This window comes from Falco rusticolus, chromosome 3, assembly GCF_015220075.1.
Source record: "Falco rusticolus isolate bFalRus1 chromosome 3, bFalRus1.pri, whole genome shotgun sequence".
NCBI classification, from domain to species: Eukaryota; Metazoa; Chordata; class Aves; order Falconiformes; family Falconidae; genus Falco; species Falco rusticolus.
Window position 1 is genome coordinate 71062317 of NC_051189.1, and position 22438 is coordinate 71084754.

Here is a 22438-nt window from a genome sequence, read left to right on the forward strand (position 1 = left end):
TTCTTTCTTCCCAGGCTCACCTTCACTTCTTCATCCCCAACTTCTCTACTTTGTCCCCTCCAAGCAGCACAGGGGGATGGGGAATGGGGGCTGTTGTCAGTCCACAACAGCTCCTCTCTGCCACTCCTTCCTCCTCGTGCTGCTCCCTGCTCTCATGCGGGGTCCCTTCCACAGGATCAGTCCTTCACGAACTGCTCCAGTGTGGGTCCTTACCATGGCTGCAGTTCTTCATGAGCTATTCCACCACGGATCCTTTCCATGGGGCATAGTCCTTCAGGCACAGACTGCGCCAGCGTGGGTCCCCCACGGTGTCACAAGTCCTGCCAGAAAATCTGCTTCTGCATTGGCTCTTCTCTACAGGCCTCAGCTCCTGCCAGGAGCCTGCTCTGATGTGGGCTTTCCATGTACTATATCTTTCTTCAGAGCACATCCACCTACTGTGGCATGAGAACTTCCAGGGGCTGCAGTGTGGCTATCTGCTTCTACATGGTCCTCCATAGGCTGCAGCAGGATAACCTGCTTTGGATCACCTGCTTCATGATGGTCTTCTCCATGGGCTGCTGGGGAATGTCTCCTGGAGCATCTCCTGCACTTCTTTCTACTCTCACTTTGGTGTCTGTAGGGCTATTTCGCTCACATTTTTTCTCGCTTCTCTCAACTGCCAGGCAGCACTTTGCCCTTTCTTACACAGGCTGAGTGGCTCTGGTGGGTCTGTTGGAGCTGACTGGTACCAGCTATGTCTGGTGTGGGGAAGCCCCATCTTTTTGCAAAGGACTGTCCCACAGCTTCTGCTGCCAGCACCTGGGCATCTGCACCCAGTACACTTGTTTTGTACAAACTGTTGGAGTCCCAAGGAGAGATCTGAGCAGTGTCCTGCACCAACCCATCAGCAGTCAAGAGTATTCACCAAATACAGGACTGTTGCATATACATTGCATGTGTAGACTGTCATTTGTGTGATGTCTGAGAAACTCCTATTTCTGAAGGGCACCTTTTCTTAAACTGATATCATTCTATCAACATTGTATGAACAAAATTAACAGTTTAACAATATTCATCAAAATATTTGTGAGGCCTTAGTTGTATCTTCTTTCTGTTGTCACACAGAGTGTGTGTCTCACTGGAGTTGTTCTTAGAGCAGTTACCAGAAATGATACAGGTTTATTTTTCTGACATACCAAAATGGGAACACTTCTAGTCAATCCTGTTATAAAGATAAGATGTAAATGATATTCAATTTTGTCATCATTGCAAAAGAAGTGAATCTTTAAAAAGAAATACTGTTGGAAATCTGGAATTTTTAACACTATTTTTATGTTACAGGACTCTTGCTAAACAAAATATTTCTCATGCTATATAGCTATATCTATATCTGCACCTTGGTGTGACTCCAGGGTTACATCTTTTTCTTTCTGATTCTATTATGAAACCTCACTAAATAAGAAAAATGGAACCTTGTTGCTTTAGGGCATCCTCAGTAGCTATGGGAATTGTATGTATCATCAAACCCCAGGATTCCTTTCTTCATTAAGAGAGGATAACTATCAGTAAATGTGATGTAGCTGTGTTTAATTTTACACTTCCATTCCTTTACACTGCTTTTGTTGTAAGATATGATGCTGTAGTGTAAATGTGAAAAAGGATTTGTTTTTTCACTTGTTCCTTGCTGCTCCTTCCTGCTATAACAGATCATCACTAACAGCTTGAATTTAGAAAAACCCTGACAATTGCTAATGCAAAGTTTATTTGCATCTTAAGTTGTCACATGTCTACTTGTAATGCTTAGGGAAGTCTGTTAAAAGCTTGTAAATTTTAACACTTAGACACAATAACAGAGTTTTTTTGAATTTCAGGTCGGAGATGGTATATTTATCTTAAATAAACTGCTTTTTGAGATTTTGAAGTTAATAGCAGAACTGTTTGTAGATGTCTGATTTTTGCAGGGTTGCCGACCATCTACACCTCCTTTTGGCTGAATTCATTTGGAGTTACTGGTGCACTTTACTAAAAATTGGGTTTATCTTGCAGGATTACACAAGCAAGTATGACCCTGATGTTCACTTGACCAAATGCCTAAACTTTTCTTCTGCAACTCAGCCAACTATGTTCCAAAGGAGCATAGAAAGTTACATAGATAAAAGAATGGGCACCACATATGGTCCTCCAGCAGGGAAGAAAATGACTGTCTTTATTGATGACATCAACATGCCTGTGATTAATGAGTGGGGTGATCAGGTAAAAAGAAAATGTTAACATTTGAGAACCGGTGGTCTTACCATTGCTGATCTGTGGGTTGCAAAAGTAGGAAAGTTTAGGAAAAAGGTATCATAACGTGGATTAGATCAAGTACATCTACTAAAAGCAATTTCCCCAATCCAGTTTTTGCCAAGAGTAGTAAGCTGTCAGTCCCAAAGGATTAGGGTCAGCATCAAGCCACTTGGTGCAATCATTGTAGCCTTTAAGCTTTTTGTCTTGGTTACATAGAGAGCTTGCAGAATTTCTAAACTATAAGTACTAAGAACCATGCTGGGAAAGGAAGCATGCAAATCCAAGAAGCAATCAGAGACTCTTTCCTTCTTCCATCCATTCTGGACTTTAAAGTACAGTTATTATTAAGTGAAATCTAACATCACTGTTGACATCCAAGACTAGCAGGATGTCTTGAGGTATTGATAAATCAGTACTTATAGATCTATACTCTGAAATCTGACTTAGATTCAAAAAAATGACTGCTGATAAAAAGTAATTTTCCTGCTCCCAGTATAACTCTGTAATCTTGTTCTCTCACTGCCTCTATAACTATACTTTGTGCTAAACTAGCTATTCTTTGTCACTATGTGCCTGTGTCAGTCTGAATATAGAGCCTGGCTTGAAACTGTGAAGTGCTGAATTTTCTTAGATTAGTATTATGGAAATCCAGTTGAATGTCTGACCTAATGTCCACAATTGCTTAGCACATGAAGCTTACATGCAGCCAATCCACTGCATCAGAGCACTTGGTATTGTGTTGCATGGCTTTCTAAATTGCTAAAGTGCCCAGCACAATATGTGAAATTAAGAAAGATAAGAGGCGTCTTTCCTTTTGTCTACTAATTTATTATACTGGAGATTTCATCTTTCGTTTTTTTAAATGAGATCCCTGAAACACTTAGTTACTCCGTTGCTTCTTTTTTTTTTTTTTTTTTTTTTGGCAATAACTAGATCACCAATGAGATTGTAAGGCAGCTGATGGAACAGAAAGGTTTCTATAATTTGGAGAAGCCGGGAGAATTCACAAATGTTGTTGACATCCAGTTTGTAGCTGCTATGATTCACCCTGGGGGAGGTCGGAATGACATCCCACAGCGCCTGAAACGCCATTTCACCATCTACAACTGCACACTGCCTTCCAGTTCCTCTATTGACAAAATATTTCGAACAATAGCTGAAGGCTATTTCTGTGAACAACGGTGTTTCCCTGCAGAAGTATGTAAACTGGCCTCAGCATTGGTATCTACAACTCAAAAGGTTTGGCAAGCAACAAAAGCAAAGGTAAAATTATATCTGTTAAGAAGACTTTGAAACATCTGTACCATGACAAAGTAACAAGACCTAGGTCTTTTGTACTATCGTGTGGTTGCACTTCATGTTGTGAAGCGATGACCTGTATGTGTAACTGCTGGCTGATGCCTCTGTTCGGCATTTGTTGCTATCAGCACCTGGTTAGCTGACTAAAACCATAATCATACGCACTGCCTTCTATAGCAAATATAAGAATTACGTTATATAAATATAATATAGTAAGTATAGCTGGTAGGAATATTTAGATGTCTTCTGCTTGAGAAAATGTCAAAGGCCTAAGGAACCATAAATTAAAAATTAGAGAGGTATCTTCTGTAAAGATGTTTGGGGTTGTGAGAAACTTTAAAGATCTGAGTTAAAGGAACAAGTCAAATTTGGTGGGGGGTGGAATCAGTTCAAAACAAACAAAATCTGGTATTTGGTAATTCCTAAATATTTACTTCTTCTATTTCAAACAAATTGTAAAAACATCTAACTGCAATTCCTAACAAATTTTGCTTTGAAATAGAAAATAAAATTTATGTGTAGAATGAAATTTGAAGAGTTAAAAGTAAAATTAACAGGATAGAAATGTGTGTCAAATTTCATCTTATAATGAAAAAAAAAGTGGGGGAGAATGGTGGAAAGATAGGGGTCGTCAGGGATTTAGCAAATGGTATTTTCTACTCCAGAAAAGGTTGTTCAGAATTTCCCCAAAACCTCAACTGTAGTCATAAACTTTGCTAGCACAGAGAAATAGGGAGAGTGAAACTGTTAACCAGTCAACCGTTGCCAGTATCTTCAACAGAAACGATGCTTATTACTACAAATTAACTGCCTATAGGGAAAACGTAGATTTTGCTAAGTTGTTTGTTTTTTCATATCCTCTTTTATCATTTTTCTGCTCCCTTTTCTTTGCTTTTCCTCATCTCCTTTTCCTTTTCCTCATCTACTTTTCCTTTTCCTCATGAACTTTTCCTCACATCTTCTTGGAAAGGACAAAAGAGTGGCAGAAATGATCTGGAAGAAAGGGCAGGAGCAGCATCAGAGGTTAAGCAATGCTGACTTTTTCACTGTGGCCTTCAACGCTATCATTAACTAACCTGTCTTGGCTACCCTTCAGTGCATGTTCCTGGGACTTGAAAGACTCAAAGAAACTTGAACGAAATCTATGTGAAATTAAAGAGCTGGTCATTGCTGTTGTCATTTTTTGATTTTTACCATTGCCTTTTAAATGTCAAGCATGTCTTTGTGCTTTAATGCAATATTAATTTCAAAGTTTGTGAAAATTTCCATATTAATTTAATACTAGATAGAAAATATTTTTATTTAGTAGTTATTTGAATATAGCTTATGACATTATTTTGTAGATGTTACCAACTCCAGCTAAATTTCATTACGTCTTTAATTTACGAGACCTCAGTCGTATTTGGCAAGGAATACTTACAGTTACTTCTGAAGTCTGCCAGAGCATCAGTGTTTTGGTAGCCTTGTTCCAGCATGAATGCAGACGTGTTATTGCAGACAGGTTCATCAGCCAAAGTGATAAAGACTGGTTTGAAGATATGATGAAAAAGGTAGGCAAATAGTGTTCCAGTATTTGCCATAGAAAGAGACCAATGAACGGTTTCATTACTAAAGCAATGCTTAATATATTGTTGTAGATTGCTTCTGCAGAACATGGCCAAAATCTATTTGAAGATAAATCTACAGAATTGTACTTTGTGGATTTCTTGCGTGATGTCCCAGAAGCTACTGGAGATGAACCTGATGATGCAGAGTTGAAGGCTCCTAAAATTTATGAGCCTATCCCATCTTTGGATTATTTGGCTGAACGATTACAGATGTTCATGCAACAGTACAATGAAACCATCAGAGGATCGAAGATGGATTTAGTATTTTTCAAGGTATTAGTGCCTGTGATTATGTTAATATAGAAAGCGCCTGGCCTTTTTCACCTGCTGATACATGGATTTTGTATGTTTCTGTCAAATTGTTTTGGAGATAGCTCAGAATGGCTAGCCCTGTATTCAACAAGCCTTACAAATAAACTCTATAAAGCCATGCTACTATCTCCCACAAATTATTTAATCTCTTTGTAGTTCCCCATCTTTTCTTTCTCCTGCCTTGCATAATGCAAATTGCAACTCTCATTTGTTTCTACAGTGCACATTGTGATCTTCATCTTGCATCTTGCACATCTTGCATCTCTGAAAGTTACCTCCTTCTCAAAGGTCTCTTGATGCGTGGTGCTTTCTTCAGTTCTAGACTGGGTGGTTTGGTAGATTTGTAGGGCATTTCAGATTAATTCTTGCTCTAAGATAAATACAGCAGTTGAGTAAGAAATGTCTATATTGTACTTCTATTTTTACTTTTGGCAGCCTCTTTAGAGAGCCTGTAAATACTTCAGTTGAAAGGTTGGGAAGAGTGTTTCTACTTTTCCTTGTGTCCCCTAAGGAGCATGCCCTCACCTCTGCTGAATACAAGCACTGAATATGACATTGCTTCATAGGAGCTTGATACCAGGACATTTCTCTTGATCTAGCCCTGCTGCCCACTGACGTCAGAGGGAAATCTCAGGTTGATTTTGATGAGTACAGGACTGAATCTTTAGCATAGGCTCCAGAGAAGTCATCTAGCTGTTAAGAGGCAGATGCTTGGTGATGTGCCTCTAGTTGAATATACATTATATTATTTTCCTCTTTTCATCCCCTTTTCTCTCAATACACAGGATGCAATCATCCATTTGATTAAAATATCACGGATTATTCGTACTCCACAAGGAAATGCATTGTTGGTGGGTGTGGGTGGATCTGGAAAACAGAGTCTGACCAGACTAGCATCATATATTGCTGGATATGAGAGCTTTCAAATTACTTTAACAAGGTAACACAATGCGGTGTACATAGCCATTTACTCCTTAATTTGCCATAGAAATTATTGTCTCACAATCAACTTAAAGAATTGCAAACCTGTCAAACATTTTATCTCTTATTGTAAACTAAATTTTTGATCAAAACCATTTGTGCAAATGCACAGTCTATAGATGACAGATCCTGGATCTGTGTTTTGCTGCTTTTATGCTATTGACAAATCTGTCTTTCCTTCAGCATTTGAGTTGCAATCTGCCCTTGTGAAATCCCACTAAAATACCATTTTCTGCTAAAGGTAACAATAATCTGCTGGTGTGTTTGGCATAGTGGGCAAATGCTGATGGCCAGGACATATAATAACTTTTTCTATAGGTGATTATGTACCCAGACTGTATTATTACAACTGCTATCAATGACTTAACAGTTTGTAATGCTGGAATTTAGTAATTTGTAGAAATTTGAAGTGACTGGGAGTAACTACTGCCTTCCATCTGTTTCTCTTTCAACATAGGGTTAACAGGGGTAAGCACTGAGGGCTAGCAGTTTATATTTCACTCTGAAAATTATTCAACACATTGAGAAATCTTCATTAGAGAGATATGTCAGGTCTTTGAACAATGCTATGAGGTTTCTGATGAAAGGAAAGAAAGACATATCACAGCCTCCTCTTGTGTCCCAGAAACAAAAGGAAGGAACAGTGGGAACAGAAAAAAGGAGGGAAAGAAAAAAAGTATGAAGTCACAGAATAGACTCCTTAGACTTCCAAGATTCAAAGTGTATTAATAAGGCAAACAAATATTTCAGTCACTTAAGAAAGGTTCGTTTGCTGAAGCTAACTGGAGGTTGGCTAAAAGCAGGTAGGTGCAAATGTGTATTTACAAAGCAGATAGTCATCTTCTGTAACTTGCCACAGGAGGCTGTGGAGGAGGAGAATATCAGCAGGTTCATAAATGGATACTTAGAGAACAGGATGAACATTCCTTCTAACATTTCTAATATATTGGCTACGAATAGGGAGGGGGGAAGAAAGAAATGAGTGGTGAAGAGTGGATGCTGGCTCATGTTTTCTAAGTAAGAGTTTCCATTGCTGGTATTAAGAGTATTGAGCTAGATGGACTGCTATTCTGACTTAGAGAAAATCTTGTATTCTTATTGGAATACCACAAATCACTATATAGCTGTAGCTGACACATGCAAACTGCAGAGATAGATTGTTTTACAAGTTCTGCGATGCTTGCATTAGGGGTACTTATAGAGCAGTGGTAAGATGGAGCTGGAAGAGGACTGGGAGACTTTCTATATTGCATACTTAATATAAAAATAGAGTATTCAAACACTGGAAAATGGTCATTGTGTATTGCAAGGACTTTGAAGAGACTTTTGGAAATAAGAAACTAGTTTCCAAGAAAAGAGGTTCCTAATTGCAGCTTTAATTGACTAAGCACATAACGGACAAAATCTGCCATTTTATTAACCTTACTTTACTTGATTTTATATTCCATAATCTGAAACCTGTAGTTGAATTTGCATGGACTTCATCTGAATCTTGCTTGTGTGCATCAGCTGTAAGAGGTGTATAGAAAGAACCAGTCAGGGTCTCCAATTTGCAGCAGAGTTATCAGCCCAAGTGATAATGCTCAAGCATAATTTCTGGGGCTTAATTTCAGTTAAACCAAATAACACAATACAAACCTTAATTTTGCTTTTTCTTGTCTCTTAATGTTTTCCTTTAACCTGTTTTCAATATTTTCAGAAGATGATCCGGCTGTATTTACATAATGGTTACAAGTATCAGAACCTACTTGACCACTTAATCCAGCTGTATTAACCTGCAGTTCTAATAGAGAATTTGCATTTGCAAACTGTAGGGATGCAAAGCAGCGCATGATAATTACATTAGACATAGTATTGCTTTTACCATCTTTTTTTTCAGTACATTATTCTGTGATTTCACTCCCTTTCCCATTATTTATGCTACTGATCATTCTATTTAGGAAAATGTTTAAGAAAAAAACCCTAAAAATTGAAACCAGGAGATATGGAATTAATTTCTTGTGTAGATTTTTTCTTGCCTTAAGGAAACTGAGCCAGATGATAGATATCTCTTAAAATGGTCTGTAATTTTTGTTCCCTCTCTAATCCTTTTCTATCTCAGAACATATGCCACCAACAACCTTTTGGATGATCTGAAAATCTTGTACCGCACTGCTGGGCAAAAAGGAAAGAGCATTGTCTTTATATTCACAGACAATGAAATCAGAGATGAATCTTTTCTTGAGTACATGAACAATGTCTTGGCTTCAGGTGAAGTCTCAAATCTTTTTGCACGAGATGAAATAGGTGAAATCACACAAGACCTGATACTGGCAATGAAGAAGGAGTACCCAAGACGTACTCCCACTGCTGAAAATCTTTATAATTACTTTCTTGCTCGAGTTCGTAACAACCTTCATGTGGTTCTTTGTTTTTCTCCTGTTGGGGAAAAATTCAGAACTCGTGCGCTCAAATTTCCAGGTCTGATTTCAGGCTGTACCATGGACTGGTTCCAGTGCTGGCCTAAAGATGCTCTTGTAGCAGTTGCACAGCATTTTTTAGTTTCCTACCATATTGAGTGCACAGATGAAGTGAAACAGAGTGTTGTTAACACCATGGGAACATTTCAAGATATTGTAGCTGAAAAATGTGTTGAATACTTCGAACGATATAGGCGACGAACATTTGTGACTCCAAAATCTTACCTGTCTTTCATTGGAGGCTACAAAACTATTTACAAAGAGAAGTTTACCAATCTTGGAAGTTTGTCTGAACGCATGAGAACAGGTACTGTAAAATCTGTTTGATTTTTGTTTGTTTATTTGTTTTTAAAAAGGTGAGAAGAATCTGAGCAAAAGAAGGCAAAAGTATGGATTTAAATTGTGAGTCACTGGAAGCAGACTCATGTTTTCAGCTGTGTTGTGTATGATCACAAAATATGCAGAGGTTTTATTTAATTAACTTTATGAATGTTGCAGATTGCAGATGAGTTTTGAAAGTAGTATGAGTTAGCAGTTAAAATACCTGAAACTACTGCTTTGACATATATGCATGCCAAGGAACAACTGAGATCCTAGTTTTCATATTTAAACATGCTAGAAGAAATTCTGAGGGAAGGTAAGTATATGTTCAGATTCAGTCCCTCTGAAGAATCTTTTAAAGAAACAGTTATATGCCAAATGTAAAATTTCCGAAATATTGCACTGCACAAGGTCATACACACTAAACATTTAAACAGTTTCTGAAACTGAATGATGTCTGGAAGTAAATGCAAACTTGACAATGTTTCTTCTTCCACTGTTACCAGTTGTAGAACTGATCTATGTACATGTATGTCCATAGGTAGAAGGTGGCTGGGTGCCTGGAAGGAACATATGTGCTTTATTTTGAGGGTTAAAAAGATTTCCGTGATGCATTTACATTTAGATGTATGTATTTATATATCAAAGTTTTTATACTTAGAGCTTTTCTAGGTGATTTTCTCACTGTTTGATAAAAATGTTGGAGCATTGCATTGCTCAAGAATCTTTAGTTTCTTTTACCCCCTTCTGATCTGGATCTTCACATAATGTTGAATTTAGAAGGTCAGCCTAGTCTCCTTGTGCCTTCACTTGTATTGCTCAGGAGGCCAGGTTTCTCCTTTTTGTTTTGTACGGTGAGTACAGTCTAGTACTTCTTATGGTCTTATGGATTTCTGAAATTTCACACATAATTCTTAGCACTGCCATTCACAATACTAATGCTTAATGCTTTTCAATATATGCATTTAATGTTTAGTGGCCCTCTCATATATAGAATATAAGCAAGTGATCAAGTGACAGATTCTGAAGACTTTTACTCATTTAAAAAAAAAGAAAAGAAAAATGAAATAGCAAACTAATATTACCCCTGCTTACTTTTGGTGTTCAGCCAATGGGTTCACTTATTTTAAGTTTCCAGATTGCTCCACTGAGGTTTCTCTCTTAATAATCTTCCTGTTGCTAAAATGGAATTTATTCAACACAGGTCTTGCAAAACTGATGGAAGCTGAGGTTTCAGTAAATCAGCTCTCCAAAGAGTTGGTGACAAAGGAGAAAGATTTGGCTGTAGCTTCAAAAAAAGCTGATGAAGTTTTATTGGAAGTAACTATGAAAGCCCAGGCTGCCGAAAAGGTGAAAATGCAGGTGCAGAAGGTAAAAGACAAGGCTCAGGCTATTGTGGATGACATTGCCATTGATAAAGCAGCTGCAGAAGAGAAGCTTGAAGCTGCGAGACCTGCATTGGAAGAAGCTGAGGCAGCTTTGCAGGTCAGAATCAGCATGTAGTTAACGATTGTTATTTGTATTAGTATGGCTTATGCTTCTGACTTGGAAAAAAAAAATATAAAAGGACTACCACTGACCTGTTAATCCTTGTAGAAAAAGTCCTGAAAACTGAGGCAGTGGAGATGTAAGATGGGCAGTACCTCCTCTACTGTCAGGTAGTAAAGCAATCACTGAGTGGTACTCTTTAAGACTTTCTGCAGTACTGCTTCTGAACGACCTGCAAAACTGCAATTGCATACAGTCCTCCCAAAAAACATCTTTCCCTACCATCAGGTGATTGCTTAAATAGATGGATTCTTTTCTTTTTTAATTTTTCAGACAATAAAACCTTCTGACATTGCAACTGTTCGCAAACTGGGTAAACCTCCTCACTTGATAATGCGAATTATGGATTGTGTGCTACTTTTATTCCAAAGGAAAATAGACTCAGTAACACCTGATCAAGAACGCCCATGTGTGAAACCATCATGGACAGAGGCTCTGAAGCTAATGAATAATTCAGGATTTCTTAGCATGTTGCTTACTTTCCAGAAGGTAAAAAGTTAATGGTGGTGCATAAGCTCTTATGACTGTCCTTAGAGATCACATGAAAGTGTACTCTACTTTCAAAGGTAGTTTGAAACAGATGAGGCTTTTATGTACCTATAGTTGTAGCTACTTTTGACTGTAGTCCTCTCCATTTTCATGGTTAATTATTTCGGTAATCTATCTCCTGAGCCACACAGTTTTGATGGCAGACACAAGTATCCTAAGCGCTAGGTAAAAATCTTGAGAAGCATGGTGTTGTCCTTATTCAGGCAGTTCCTGCTTCTCAGTAGGAATTTGCCTTGAAAGGGCTCACTGTTGATTATGCAAATAGCTCACTTTCTCTAGTGCTACTAGGCCTGTTTGCATATGAAGTGCTCTAGAACTCCATCTCCAGAATTGTTCAGTGGGGAGCTAGGTGGAAATACAGAAGAAAATTAACATCCTGACATGAAAAATAAGGAGATATTTGGGAACTTTCAGTGTTTTTTCACTAGAAAAGTAGTGAAATGCAGAATGAACTGAGAACCTTAGTATCAACTGTAAGAAAAATAAAAGCAATTTATTGTTTTTATTGTAACAATAAATATTCAATATATAGCAATTGTTGCAACAATTTTTGTCAGGTCAGAAATTTCTCCTGTTGGATTCACTGAACTGTGAGACAAGGGAAATTTCTCTGCAGGGAAGAGAAGATGTCACAGGTAGCTGGACCAGAAAAAGACCTAAGCTGGAATATGGAATAGCAGAATCACAGCCCACCTTTAAAATCCAGGAAACCAAGCAGGTTTTGCCAAAACCTGGGTTTTCTGCAACGTTGCAGAACATACTCTTTCATTTGTACACTGTTTTTTTCAATCTGCTTCAGCTGTGCATTTTGCTGATGCCTTTTCTAAGGTACTGGAATTTTTCTGTTGTGCAGATGAGGCTTGAAACCATGACTCTCACTATCCCTGGGAGCCATTTCTCCCAGTGAGCCACATTGACAAGGCACCATGTGGAAACTTCCACTGCCTCTGTTGACAGTCTCTTCCTGGGGCTGTCAATCTGGTCACTTTTCCAAGTGCTGTCTTCACTATGCAGACAGAGGAAATGAGTTTAAAGATAATGCGGACTAATTATGGACTCCTTACTCAAGCTTCTCTCTAACGAGGCTTCCAGTTTTGGCACTTCATTAATAGTGCATGTGTTGATGCCAAAACGGCACAGAGTAACTGTTCAGAGAGAGTTAAGCATTTATTTCGTGCAGTGTTGGGGACCTAGCTGATTCGCACCAGACAAACTAGCTCCAAAGTTTTCAGTGAAAAGTCAGGTATTTTATACAGTTTTTGAGAGAGGTCACACAACATTTTTACATACATACTCATTTGATTTTGACACCTAATCATTCCATTCACAATAAGTGGGATCTAGGTGGAGTAGACCTTTCAGTTTTCTTTGTTCAATGATTTCCTGACTTGATGGTCTCCTTATCTCCTTCAGGTGCCCACCTTATCTTTTCTAATTATTCAGAGTACATTCAGTGGAACCTTTTCTAATTTTTCAGAGTGCGTTCCTTTCTCAACACAAACAGAGCATCACCCAGAGCATTGTACCAAACTCATCGTGACTAATCTTTTTTTTTTTTTTTTAAGACCCTGTTCTGTTTCATTCCCCCCTTTTCCTAAGACTTATGAATTCTTTTGTCCTCAAGTTTCAAAGACAAAAGGCTTTGGTAGACATGTATCATTGTCCATATTATTTGCGTTCTTTTAACTATGGCATTTAGTTTATACCACAGACAGACGTTCAAGAGCGATAATAGGATCATTCCTCCCAACATGGTTAGTATGGGATGTATTAAATAGTGGAATACTTGTGTTGCTTTAGGGGAATGTCCTGCGAAGATGTCCCACCAATAATGTTCTCCTACTTGTTCTGCATTGGATAAGATAGATTTTGTATTTTCAGAGTCATGTTTTACCTGCCAAAGCATGCGTTGGGCCATTCTGGTTACTTCTTGGACCAGTTTTTCTATGTCGGGGTGCCTGAGCGTTGCTTTAAAGAGACTAATGTTCATGCCTATCTGTAATTCAGGTACGTCATGATACAGGGTATAATCAGCTTCAATTAACTGTCTAGTAGTTACAGGAACAACATAATCAAAGTCATAGCCAACAATTCTAGTAAAATTACATACACACAAATTGGTACAATTCGCTTTTTCAAGACAATTATCAATAGTAATGTTAACACAAGAAGTTCTAACACATGCACATCCATTTCCTACGTAAAACACTTGTGATTGGGCTTCAATATGTGGAAACATTTCAGAAGTACACATACCCTTTTTAATATCTAGACATAGATCTTCATTCTCTATTGCTGCGTTTTCACAGATGTATCCCAGTTGTTCTCTGGGGATACATGCCTCAATGCTAATACACTGACATTTGCCTTTGGTCTGATCATAACTTGCCCAGACATTATGGTCCATGGGTCTGACAATGACTTTTTGGTGTCTTGTTCTTTTGCTGCACTAATTGTGAGCGCTTATGCTTCAATTTGTTCATGTTGTGGGTTTTAGGTGAAGTTTACTAGTTGCCACCAAGCCTGGTGATCTTTAATAGGTGGCTTAGTAGTAGGACTTTCTTCAGGCTTAATGATAAACATTTCAGAAGCACCTCTGTCTTTGCTAGCCCATAAGTACATAATTGAAACTGGCTGATCAAACAACAGTTTAAGCTCCCATTGGGCTTTGTTTCTTTTATCCTTTTTAACACTACCCCACAGGCAAGAAACTGGTCCTTCCTTTTTTTTTTTTCTTTTTTTTTTTTTCCCCAAACATTATTGTCTATATCTTCCATATGACTAAATGTGACTGGTTTTTCATAGGTGCTATTAGCTTGACTTGTTTTGTCTCTTGTCCTATTATATTAACACCTTTAATGAATTCTGAGATTCTAAGTCTTATTCCAGTCTTGTTGTGTATATGATTTGTTGTTAGATAAATCTTAAATGGCTAGACCTGGGTTAGACTCTAGGTTCATCGAGAGCGGTGTGCCAACCCATGGAAGTGATTCCATAAATTGCGCATCAGACCATGGCCATTCTAAAATGGGAGCTTGAGATGAAGTTACACTGATCAAAAGTCCAAGAGTCAGCATTGAGAAGGCTTGAGAGCAGGTGCTCCTCCTCATTTGGAAGTCCATGGTTTCTCAGAGTTTTCTCAGGAGTTTTCTTGACTTGGGAGTAGTGAATCCAAGTGGGTTGCTCCTTTATCCGTACTGCTGTGAACTAGTCAGTAACACCTGGAAGGGTCCATCTCACTTTTTCTTGCAGAGGGTTTCCTGAAAAATTCTTAACACGTACCCAAATCACCAGGACTAAACAGATGTAGTTTTTAGTCAGGTTGCTTAGGCTGGTGTTCTAATACTACTGTAGCTTTTTTATTTAATTGTTTCCCTACAGTTACAACATAATTACACACATACTGGTTACCTATTTAATCTAGAGCTTTGCTATTTATAATTTCTATCACATAGGGTCGTCTATACAAGATTTCAAATGGTCTCAGCTTCTCTTTTGATCATGGTTTGACCCTCAGTCTGATTAGAGCAATAGGTAAAACTTGATACCAATATAGATTTATTTCTTGGCATATTTTGGCAATTTGTTGTTTAATAAGATGGTTCATTTTTCCCTACTTGCCCACTTGCTTGGGGTCTGTAGGGTGTATGCTGTTGCCAATTGATTTTTAATGTTTTACTTATTGCTTGTACGACTTGTACACAAAAGTGTGAGCCCCTGTCTGAAGAGATTACTGCTGGAACCCCAAATCTTGGTACTATTTCTTATAATAGTATTTAGATTACTTCATTAGCTTTATTGGTTCGGCAAGGGAGTGCTTCAGGCCATCCAGAAAATGTATCAGTTATAACCAAGAGATAACGGTAGCCCCCTTTTCTTCGGAGTTCAGAGAAATCAATTTGCCAGTTTCACCTGGGAATTGTCCCTTGTTTATTGACCCTTGATGTATTTTGGTTCCAGTATTTGGGTTATTTTTTAGACAGAGTTCTCATCGAGATGTGACCTGTTTAATTGTGGTAAATAGGTTTGGTCCTGCCACTCTGACTCTTCAATGCTGATAAAGTGGGTCTAAGCCCCAGTGAGTCTTATCGTGTTCTGCTTTTACAAATTGCCTTACTAGTTTTTTTGGCAATACTAATTGTCCCATTTTCAGTTGACCCCAACCAGTGTCCAATAGCTTACCTTCATTTTCATCTATCCACTTATAGACTGTTTCTTGATATTCTGGCTGGAAATTTGTGTCTAGTTTTTCTTGTACTAGAGCTGCTGTTGATAATTCTCTGCTTCTTGCAGCAGCTAATTTAGCTTCTGCATCAGCTTTCCTGTTACCTATTTCTGGAAGGGTGTTACCTTTCAGGTGTCCCTTTACAATGCATTATAGCCACTTGTGTCGGGAGTTGGATGGCTTCTAACAATTGTAGGTTTTCCTTTGCATGTTTTATAGCTTTTCCTTGGGCAGTCAGTAGTCCTCGTTCTTTCCAGATTGCTCCATGGGCATAGACAATAGCAAAGGCATACTTGGAATCAGTCCATATATTTATTCATCTTCCCTTTGCCAGTTCAAGAGCTCAGGTGAGGTGTTGCCTTCTGCTCCATTTGTCAGCAACAGCAACCCCCTCCTCCTCACCATCAGAAGGATTCAGGGCAGGAGATGCTCTTCCTGCTCTGCAGGTTACACAAGCCTGCCTCTGCAGCAGCACTTCTGCTTTATCTCTTACCCTGAATGCAAATCTGCTCCTTGCTGCTTTAAGTCTGTGTTCTTACGTATCACGCCTTTGCAGGCAAACAGCAAACACCCTGCCATGCATCCAGCAGGACTCAGCCGCACCTTCGGGCGGGTACGGGGGGTTGTACAAACTCACCCCAATACTCTAACACTTTCACAGGGTCTTTGACTCTCCAACCCCACTTCAGGTCTTACATTAGTGCAAGTTTTTATCTTATAACGTGCTTCATTCTGGTTGCTCTACAGAAGGAACCACAACCTGAGCTTTTTTTTTTTTACACAAAAATTTCAACAAGAGCATCTCTGTAGTTTAGGTCTCAGTTTTTCCCCATCCTTTTCCAGAGCCATAATCAAAGGATCGGATGGTGTTAATCCTGCACTCCTTCTGCCACACAAACATATCTGCACACATTACTTCATCCCACTTTTGTTCTCTACGAAGAAACAGCATAAGCTGTAAAATTGTGTTGTAATTAAGACTTCCTTCGGGTGGCCATCTTTCACCATCACCTAATGTATACAGAGGCCACCAATTCTTACAATATTTTTAAAATGTCTTTTTGTTCAAATTTCCACTGGGAATTCCACCAAATTCTTTCCAATGCTTCAAAATACATCCCAGGGGTGTTTTGGTACTTATTTCTTTGCTCGCTCCGCCCCCCATCTTCCTAATAAGTCTGGTATTTGTCTACAATGTGTTAGTTATTACTGGAGGCACCATACTTAATCTCAGAACACACACCACAGTTCAAGACCTCTATTTAGCCTTATTTCTTGATCTTATTTTTTTTTTTTGTGAGGAGATAATATATCTTAGCCACTTGCCACCCTTTGCTCGAGTATACAGACAGCACCTATGACACTAAGTGCAGAGGCTAGTTTGTGCTTTTCCCAAATGATGTTAGTTTTAATGTTTTGTCCACAGTCTCCCGCTCTAATTTCTAATTATGCATTCCAGCACTTCATAAATTGATTTTTCAATCGCTTCATCTATCTCTGGCCGGCCTCTCGTGCGGAACATGACACGCAGATCAGATCGGGGCTCCCCACTCGCTTCACAGTGACACTGCGTCTCTCACACACACCGCACTGCGGGCAGCCCTTGGTCACACAGACAGTGTGTTACACGGTACTGTGTGCTTACGTACAGCTCCAGTAACACTGACAGTTCGCATTATCACACAAAAGTACGCATTTCAATGAACAATTGCCAAAAACAAAATTATTTGGTTTTTGGTCCTAAGCAGCATGTTAAGTTTTTAGCTATTCACCTAGAATTACCAAATTACCAGAATTACTTTTTTTTTTTTTTTTTTTTTTTAAACATACATTTCATAACTCCAATTTTGGACATGTAGAAGACAACACATAAAACAAACAAGACACAAAACACTATTTCAGTTGTTACATTCTAGGAATTCCCCAAATTTTAAGACAACCTAAAGGAAGTTTTCAGCTTCCCAAATCTTAAGACAATCAAATATTCAAAACAAAGAATAAATATAAATACCTTTTATGTTGTGCAGAAGTCCTTGTCCACCTGTGTGAGAAGCCGAGGGGTAGGGGAGCCTCGCCGACAGAAGATGCATTTGGGGTCCCTGAGGGTCCCCAGGCCCCTGGAGTCCAGCACCAGCGGAGAGTTCTCCTGCCTGCCTTGCCAAATTGATGCCAAAACAGCACAGAGTAACTGCTCAGAGACAAATTTTGTCTTTAAGCAGCAAAGGTATTTATTTAGTGCAGTGTTGGGGAGCTAGCTGATTCGCACCAGACAAACTAGCTCCAGAGTTTTCAGTGAAAAGTCAGGTATTTTATACAGTTTTTGAGAGAGGTTACACAACATCTTTTACATACATACTCATTTGATTTTGACACCTAATCATTCCATTCACAATAAGTGGGATCTAGGTGGAGTAGACCTTTCAGTTTTCTTTGTTCAATGATTTCCTGACTTGATGGTCTCCTTATCTCCTTCAGGTGCCCACCTTATCTTTTCTAATTATTCAGAGTACATTCAGTGGAACCTTTTCTAATTTTTCAGAGTGCGTTCCTTTCTCAACACAAACAGAGCATCACTCAGAGCATTGTACCAAACTCATCCTGACTAATCTTTTTTTTTAAGACCTTGCTCTGTTTCAGTGTTCCTGCTGGTAGTTTGCAACACATTTAACTTTATTCAGAAGAGTCAAAACGACCTCTGTAAGACTGAGTTCTTGCAGGAAGTGATAATGATGAATGTGGTGAAGAACACTAGACTACTTCCACCCCTCATGAGGTACTTTCACATGCTGTCCTCCTGCCTCATTTCTTGTTTCTAAGGTTGAGTGTATATCAACTACAGAACTACAGAATGGTTTGGGCTGGAAGGGACCTTTCAAGATCATCTAGTTAACCCTCCTGCCGTGGGCAGGGGCACCTTCCACTAGACCAGCTTGCTCACAGTTCTGTCTAACCTGACCCCAAGCACTTCCAGGGATGGAACATCCACAGCTGCTCTGGACAACCTGTTGCAGGGTGTCAGCACCCTCACTGTAAAAAATTTCTTCCTTATATCTAATCTAAAGACACCCTTTTTCAGTTTAAAACTGTTGCCCCTTGTCCTTCTCTACAGGCCTTGATGAAAAGTCTCTGTGTCTTTCTTTCAAGCCCTCTTTACATGTTGAAAGGCCAGAATGAAGTCTCCCTGAACCTTCTCTTCTCTAGGCTAAGCAACGCCAACTCTCTCAGCCTTTCTTCACAACAGAGCTGTCCAGCCCCTGCTAATTTTGTGGCCCTCCTCTGGACCCACTCTGTGGTGGGCCCCCCAGAGCTGGATGCAATACTCCAGATGGGGTCTCAGAAGAGCAGAGTGGGTGAATCACCTACCTTGCCCTCATGTCTGGAGTTCTGAGTGGACTACGCTGCTTACTTGTTTGGGAGATTTTTGGGTTTTCCTGATTTTTTTAGGCAAGGAAGATTAGGGGATAAAATAGTTCCTTGGATTTAAAATTCATTACTTACAAAAAGAAAAGGATGACATTTTTCAAGCTTTTGAACAGAGATTTAGGCCACTGCTGATTGGTCTTCCTTGCTTCACCTTTGCCAGCTTGCTAGCTCATAATTTTGAGTAGGAGAATGAAAAAGTCAAAATGTTTGTCCAGCACTATTTTACATTTTAGCAAATGCTCATAGTGAGAACATCACTATGTCTGATCTTAGGAATAATATAATGAGTGTCTTTGTTATTATAGTAGTTAGGGATCAGACAAGTACAAGACAGTCCTTTAGGCTATGCAGAAAACCAGGAAAAGGGTATGTTGCCTGACAGTATGAATGGAGGATGATTTTTAGGTGCATTAAAAGAAAGGCATGAATACATTGCCTAAAAAAGGGGATTCTTAATGCCTCTATTGTTAAGCAACCATTGTTACTCTCTATAAGCTCTTCTATTTCCTACATTGCTTAAGGAGATGAATTCAATTTTCTTCTGACACATAATAATGGATTAACCACCATCATCAAAGATATGGCTTTTCATGTTCTCAACAGATTGTGAAGGGAGGAAAAATCTGAGATTAGAATAATGAAGTGAACAGCTGGAAAAGATCACTTTTGTGGTTAAGGAAAAGGGTTAGCTTCAGTGAAGTGAAGTCAGTGCCTTGCAGTTTCACCCTTTTCTTTCCTAAAAAAGCATGTTTGACTCCCTTAGTTGTGTTGGCGCTGGTGTCTGTCTGATGCCACGGTGAGGTTGTTCAGGGAACTAATCTAGGAGAAAATGAATTATTAATTTGCTGACTTAGATTTCTGACATATTAGCTTCCAAACTGAGCATTGGCGATGGTATTAAAGATGGGGCGAGAACATCTGGTTGAGGGTTAGAGGAAAGAAGGTACAGTGCTATAGCAGCAATAACTTAGATCAGCTTAAATTGTTGTGGAGCTACAGGTACAAGTACTGTCTGTAAATCTTATGGGTCAAATAGAGATATTAAAAGTAAACTCAGGTCAATCTGTTGCAATGGAAGTAGAAGCTATTTTCACAAAAAATGGCTAATCTGTCCTTTATAAGAATGAAAGGCAACAGTGTTGTCCATTTCTTCTGCAAGAAGTTAAACCCCATGTTTTTAAAATGAAGAATATTTCTATGAAGCAGGCTTTATTCTAAAATCCATTAAAAAATATTTTTTCCTTTCCATTGACTAGGACTCAATTACAGGAGAAACTGTGGAGCTTTTAGAGCCTTATTTGGATATGGAGGATTATAATCTTGAGACTGCTAAAAAAGTATGTGGAAACGTAGCAGGTCTTTGCTCATGGACACAAGCAATGGCTTACTTCTATGGTATTAATAAAGAAGTTCTTCCTCTTAAGGTATTTCATATTACTAATTTTATTTTTCTGAGGGATGTCTATAATTGAGTAGAAAAAATGTTGCATTATTTTGGCTAAAAATATCATGAGTTACAAGAGATTCTTATTTCTTCAGTTGTGAAGTCAAGAACACAGAGTTTAAATATGTCCTGGCACTTTTTTCCCCTTGCACAGCTGCCCTGTGGTACAGTTGTTACTTGTGTGAATGTTGTCAGTTTTCAATGGAAGCCTTGGTACACAGGGTCTTTATAGAGCCTGGCTATCTGCAAGTGGGAGATACCGAGACTTGGATTTGGACTTGGTGCCAGGCCTGGGAAGGAACATAGTCATTGTGGTCTTGGTAGAATCTGGGAGAGGAGAGACTGTTCTCGGCACAGAAGTATTCTTTAATTAATTTAGCTGGTATTCAGCTCTCTAAGAATAAATTTTGGAGTGTCAATCTGTTACATGTGAGTATATATATGAGTTGTAACACTGAACTACAGTAGAAGGAGATCAGCTACTGTTGTCTGCATTCCTACAGATAGCTTTATTGTCTTGGAAATGTTTCATTTATGAGCATATTTAAAAAAAAAAAAGGTCTTAGAATATTTATATAGTGATTTATAATCATTGCTTCTACTGGGGATTTTATGGCTCTTTTCTGAAGAAATACCTTCAATTGGTTATGCTTCCACTGTACTTATGTTCAGTCTCCTATTGTATAAGTCACTGTATGAATGGTACATTCAAAACTCTTGGTATATTCTTTTAGAATATCTAGACAGGTCTGATTGAATTCATTAAAAGCATGATTTTTTTATTCATGTAACTGATAGATAAGACTATATTTCTGTGATATTTAAGTAGCAATTCCCTTTTCATATAATGGGATGTTCAGTAATGAAAACAGAATTTGAAACATGGCTATTGAGAGCTATAAAAGAGAGCAAGACCTAGGGGAAATAGTGGCTTTATATGCAGAGGCAAATGAAAACTGCAAAAGTGCTCTTGCAGTTTTTATTTGAATATATATGACTTAAGATTATGTATAAATTTAACGTTGTGTTCAAATATTTACATTATTGTCACACTGTAGCTGATAAAAAACACAATGTGCATTTCTTGACAAAGTAGTGCCTGTTGTCAGGTATAGCAACAGACACAAATACTTTAAAACTGAAGTTGTCAGAGGGAGGAAATGTTTAAAGTATGCAGGAGATATTGCAGGAAGCACTGGAGTGATGCTAAGAAAATAATTGAAAATAAATGTACAATTAAACTGCATAAAGTATTAGCACAGGCTAAATCATCCAATGCTAAAAGCAGGTTTACTGAATGAATTAATCAAGCTGCTTTATCCCAACTTCTGTTCTAGGAGATAAATCCCCTTCAACACCTGCAAAATCCATCCAATGTATTTTTAAATTGCATCTTAACTGAGACTCAGTGCCTTATTTATCTTAAATGTGACAACCTGTGAAAACTAATTAAGTGACTTATATTTTAGTAAATATAGTGTGCAAATATTAACTCATTCCTAGAAATGGATACCTAAATTCTTTAGATGTGTGGCCTGTAGCCTAAGGGTCATTAGTTAGAATCAAATACAGAAAGTGTAACTTAATCTTGCCTCTGAATACAATGCTGTGAGGTTGCTTATCATACAGTGGTCACCATGTGTGCTACTTTCCTACAAACCTTCAGCATGACTGTGAGCTGTTCCTCTCTAGCTTGCTACCTAGTAGACGAGCCTGCTTGATTAACCTGATAATTCTGAAACACCATCTGCTCTTTATCCATTAGTTCAAAAAACTTCAACAGCAGAATGAAGAAGCCCTGGCTTTTGCTGTGATTGTGCTAGCCTCTGATTAAAATACTGTGTATAGGGGTATAGTTTCCCTTAGAGATGTCTCCAGTGATTTTAATTAAGTTCTTCTTAGGCTGTTATGATGATCAAGTGAAGTTTGTCTACAGTTTATAAATTCTATTTGATATTGGGGATTCTCCCTGTCAAACTCAGTTTTACATCTGAGACTTTAT

At 38.5% G+C, this 22438-nt stretch overlaps 1 protein-coding gene across 1 annotated transcript in view; it reads left to right on the plus strand.

Moving 5' to 3' along the window:
* The window catches only part of LOC119144514 (dynein heavy chain 5, axonemal-like), a 183050-nt gene that overhangs the window by 95996 nt on the left and 64616 nt on the right, over nt 1-22438 (plus strand). The window contains exons 52-60 of the mRNA XM_037380012.1: nt 2029-2235; nt 3202-3531; nt 4911-5117; nt 5205-5447; nt 6272-6426; nt 8569-9233; nt 10452-10732; nt 11069-11284; nt 20249-20416. Coding sequence (XP_037235909.1) covers nt 2029-2235; nt 3202-3531; nt 4911-5117; nt 5205-5447; nt 6272-6426; nt 8569-9233; nt 10452-10732; nt 11069-11284; nt 20249-20416 — 2472 coding nt within the window. The remainder of the gene's footprint in view (nt 1-2028; nt 2236-3201; nt 3532-4910; nt 5118-5204; nt 5448-6271; nt 6427-8568; nt 9234-10451; nt 10733-11068; nt 11285-20248; nt 20417-22438) is intronic.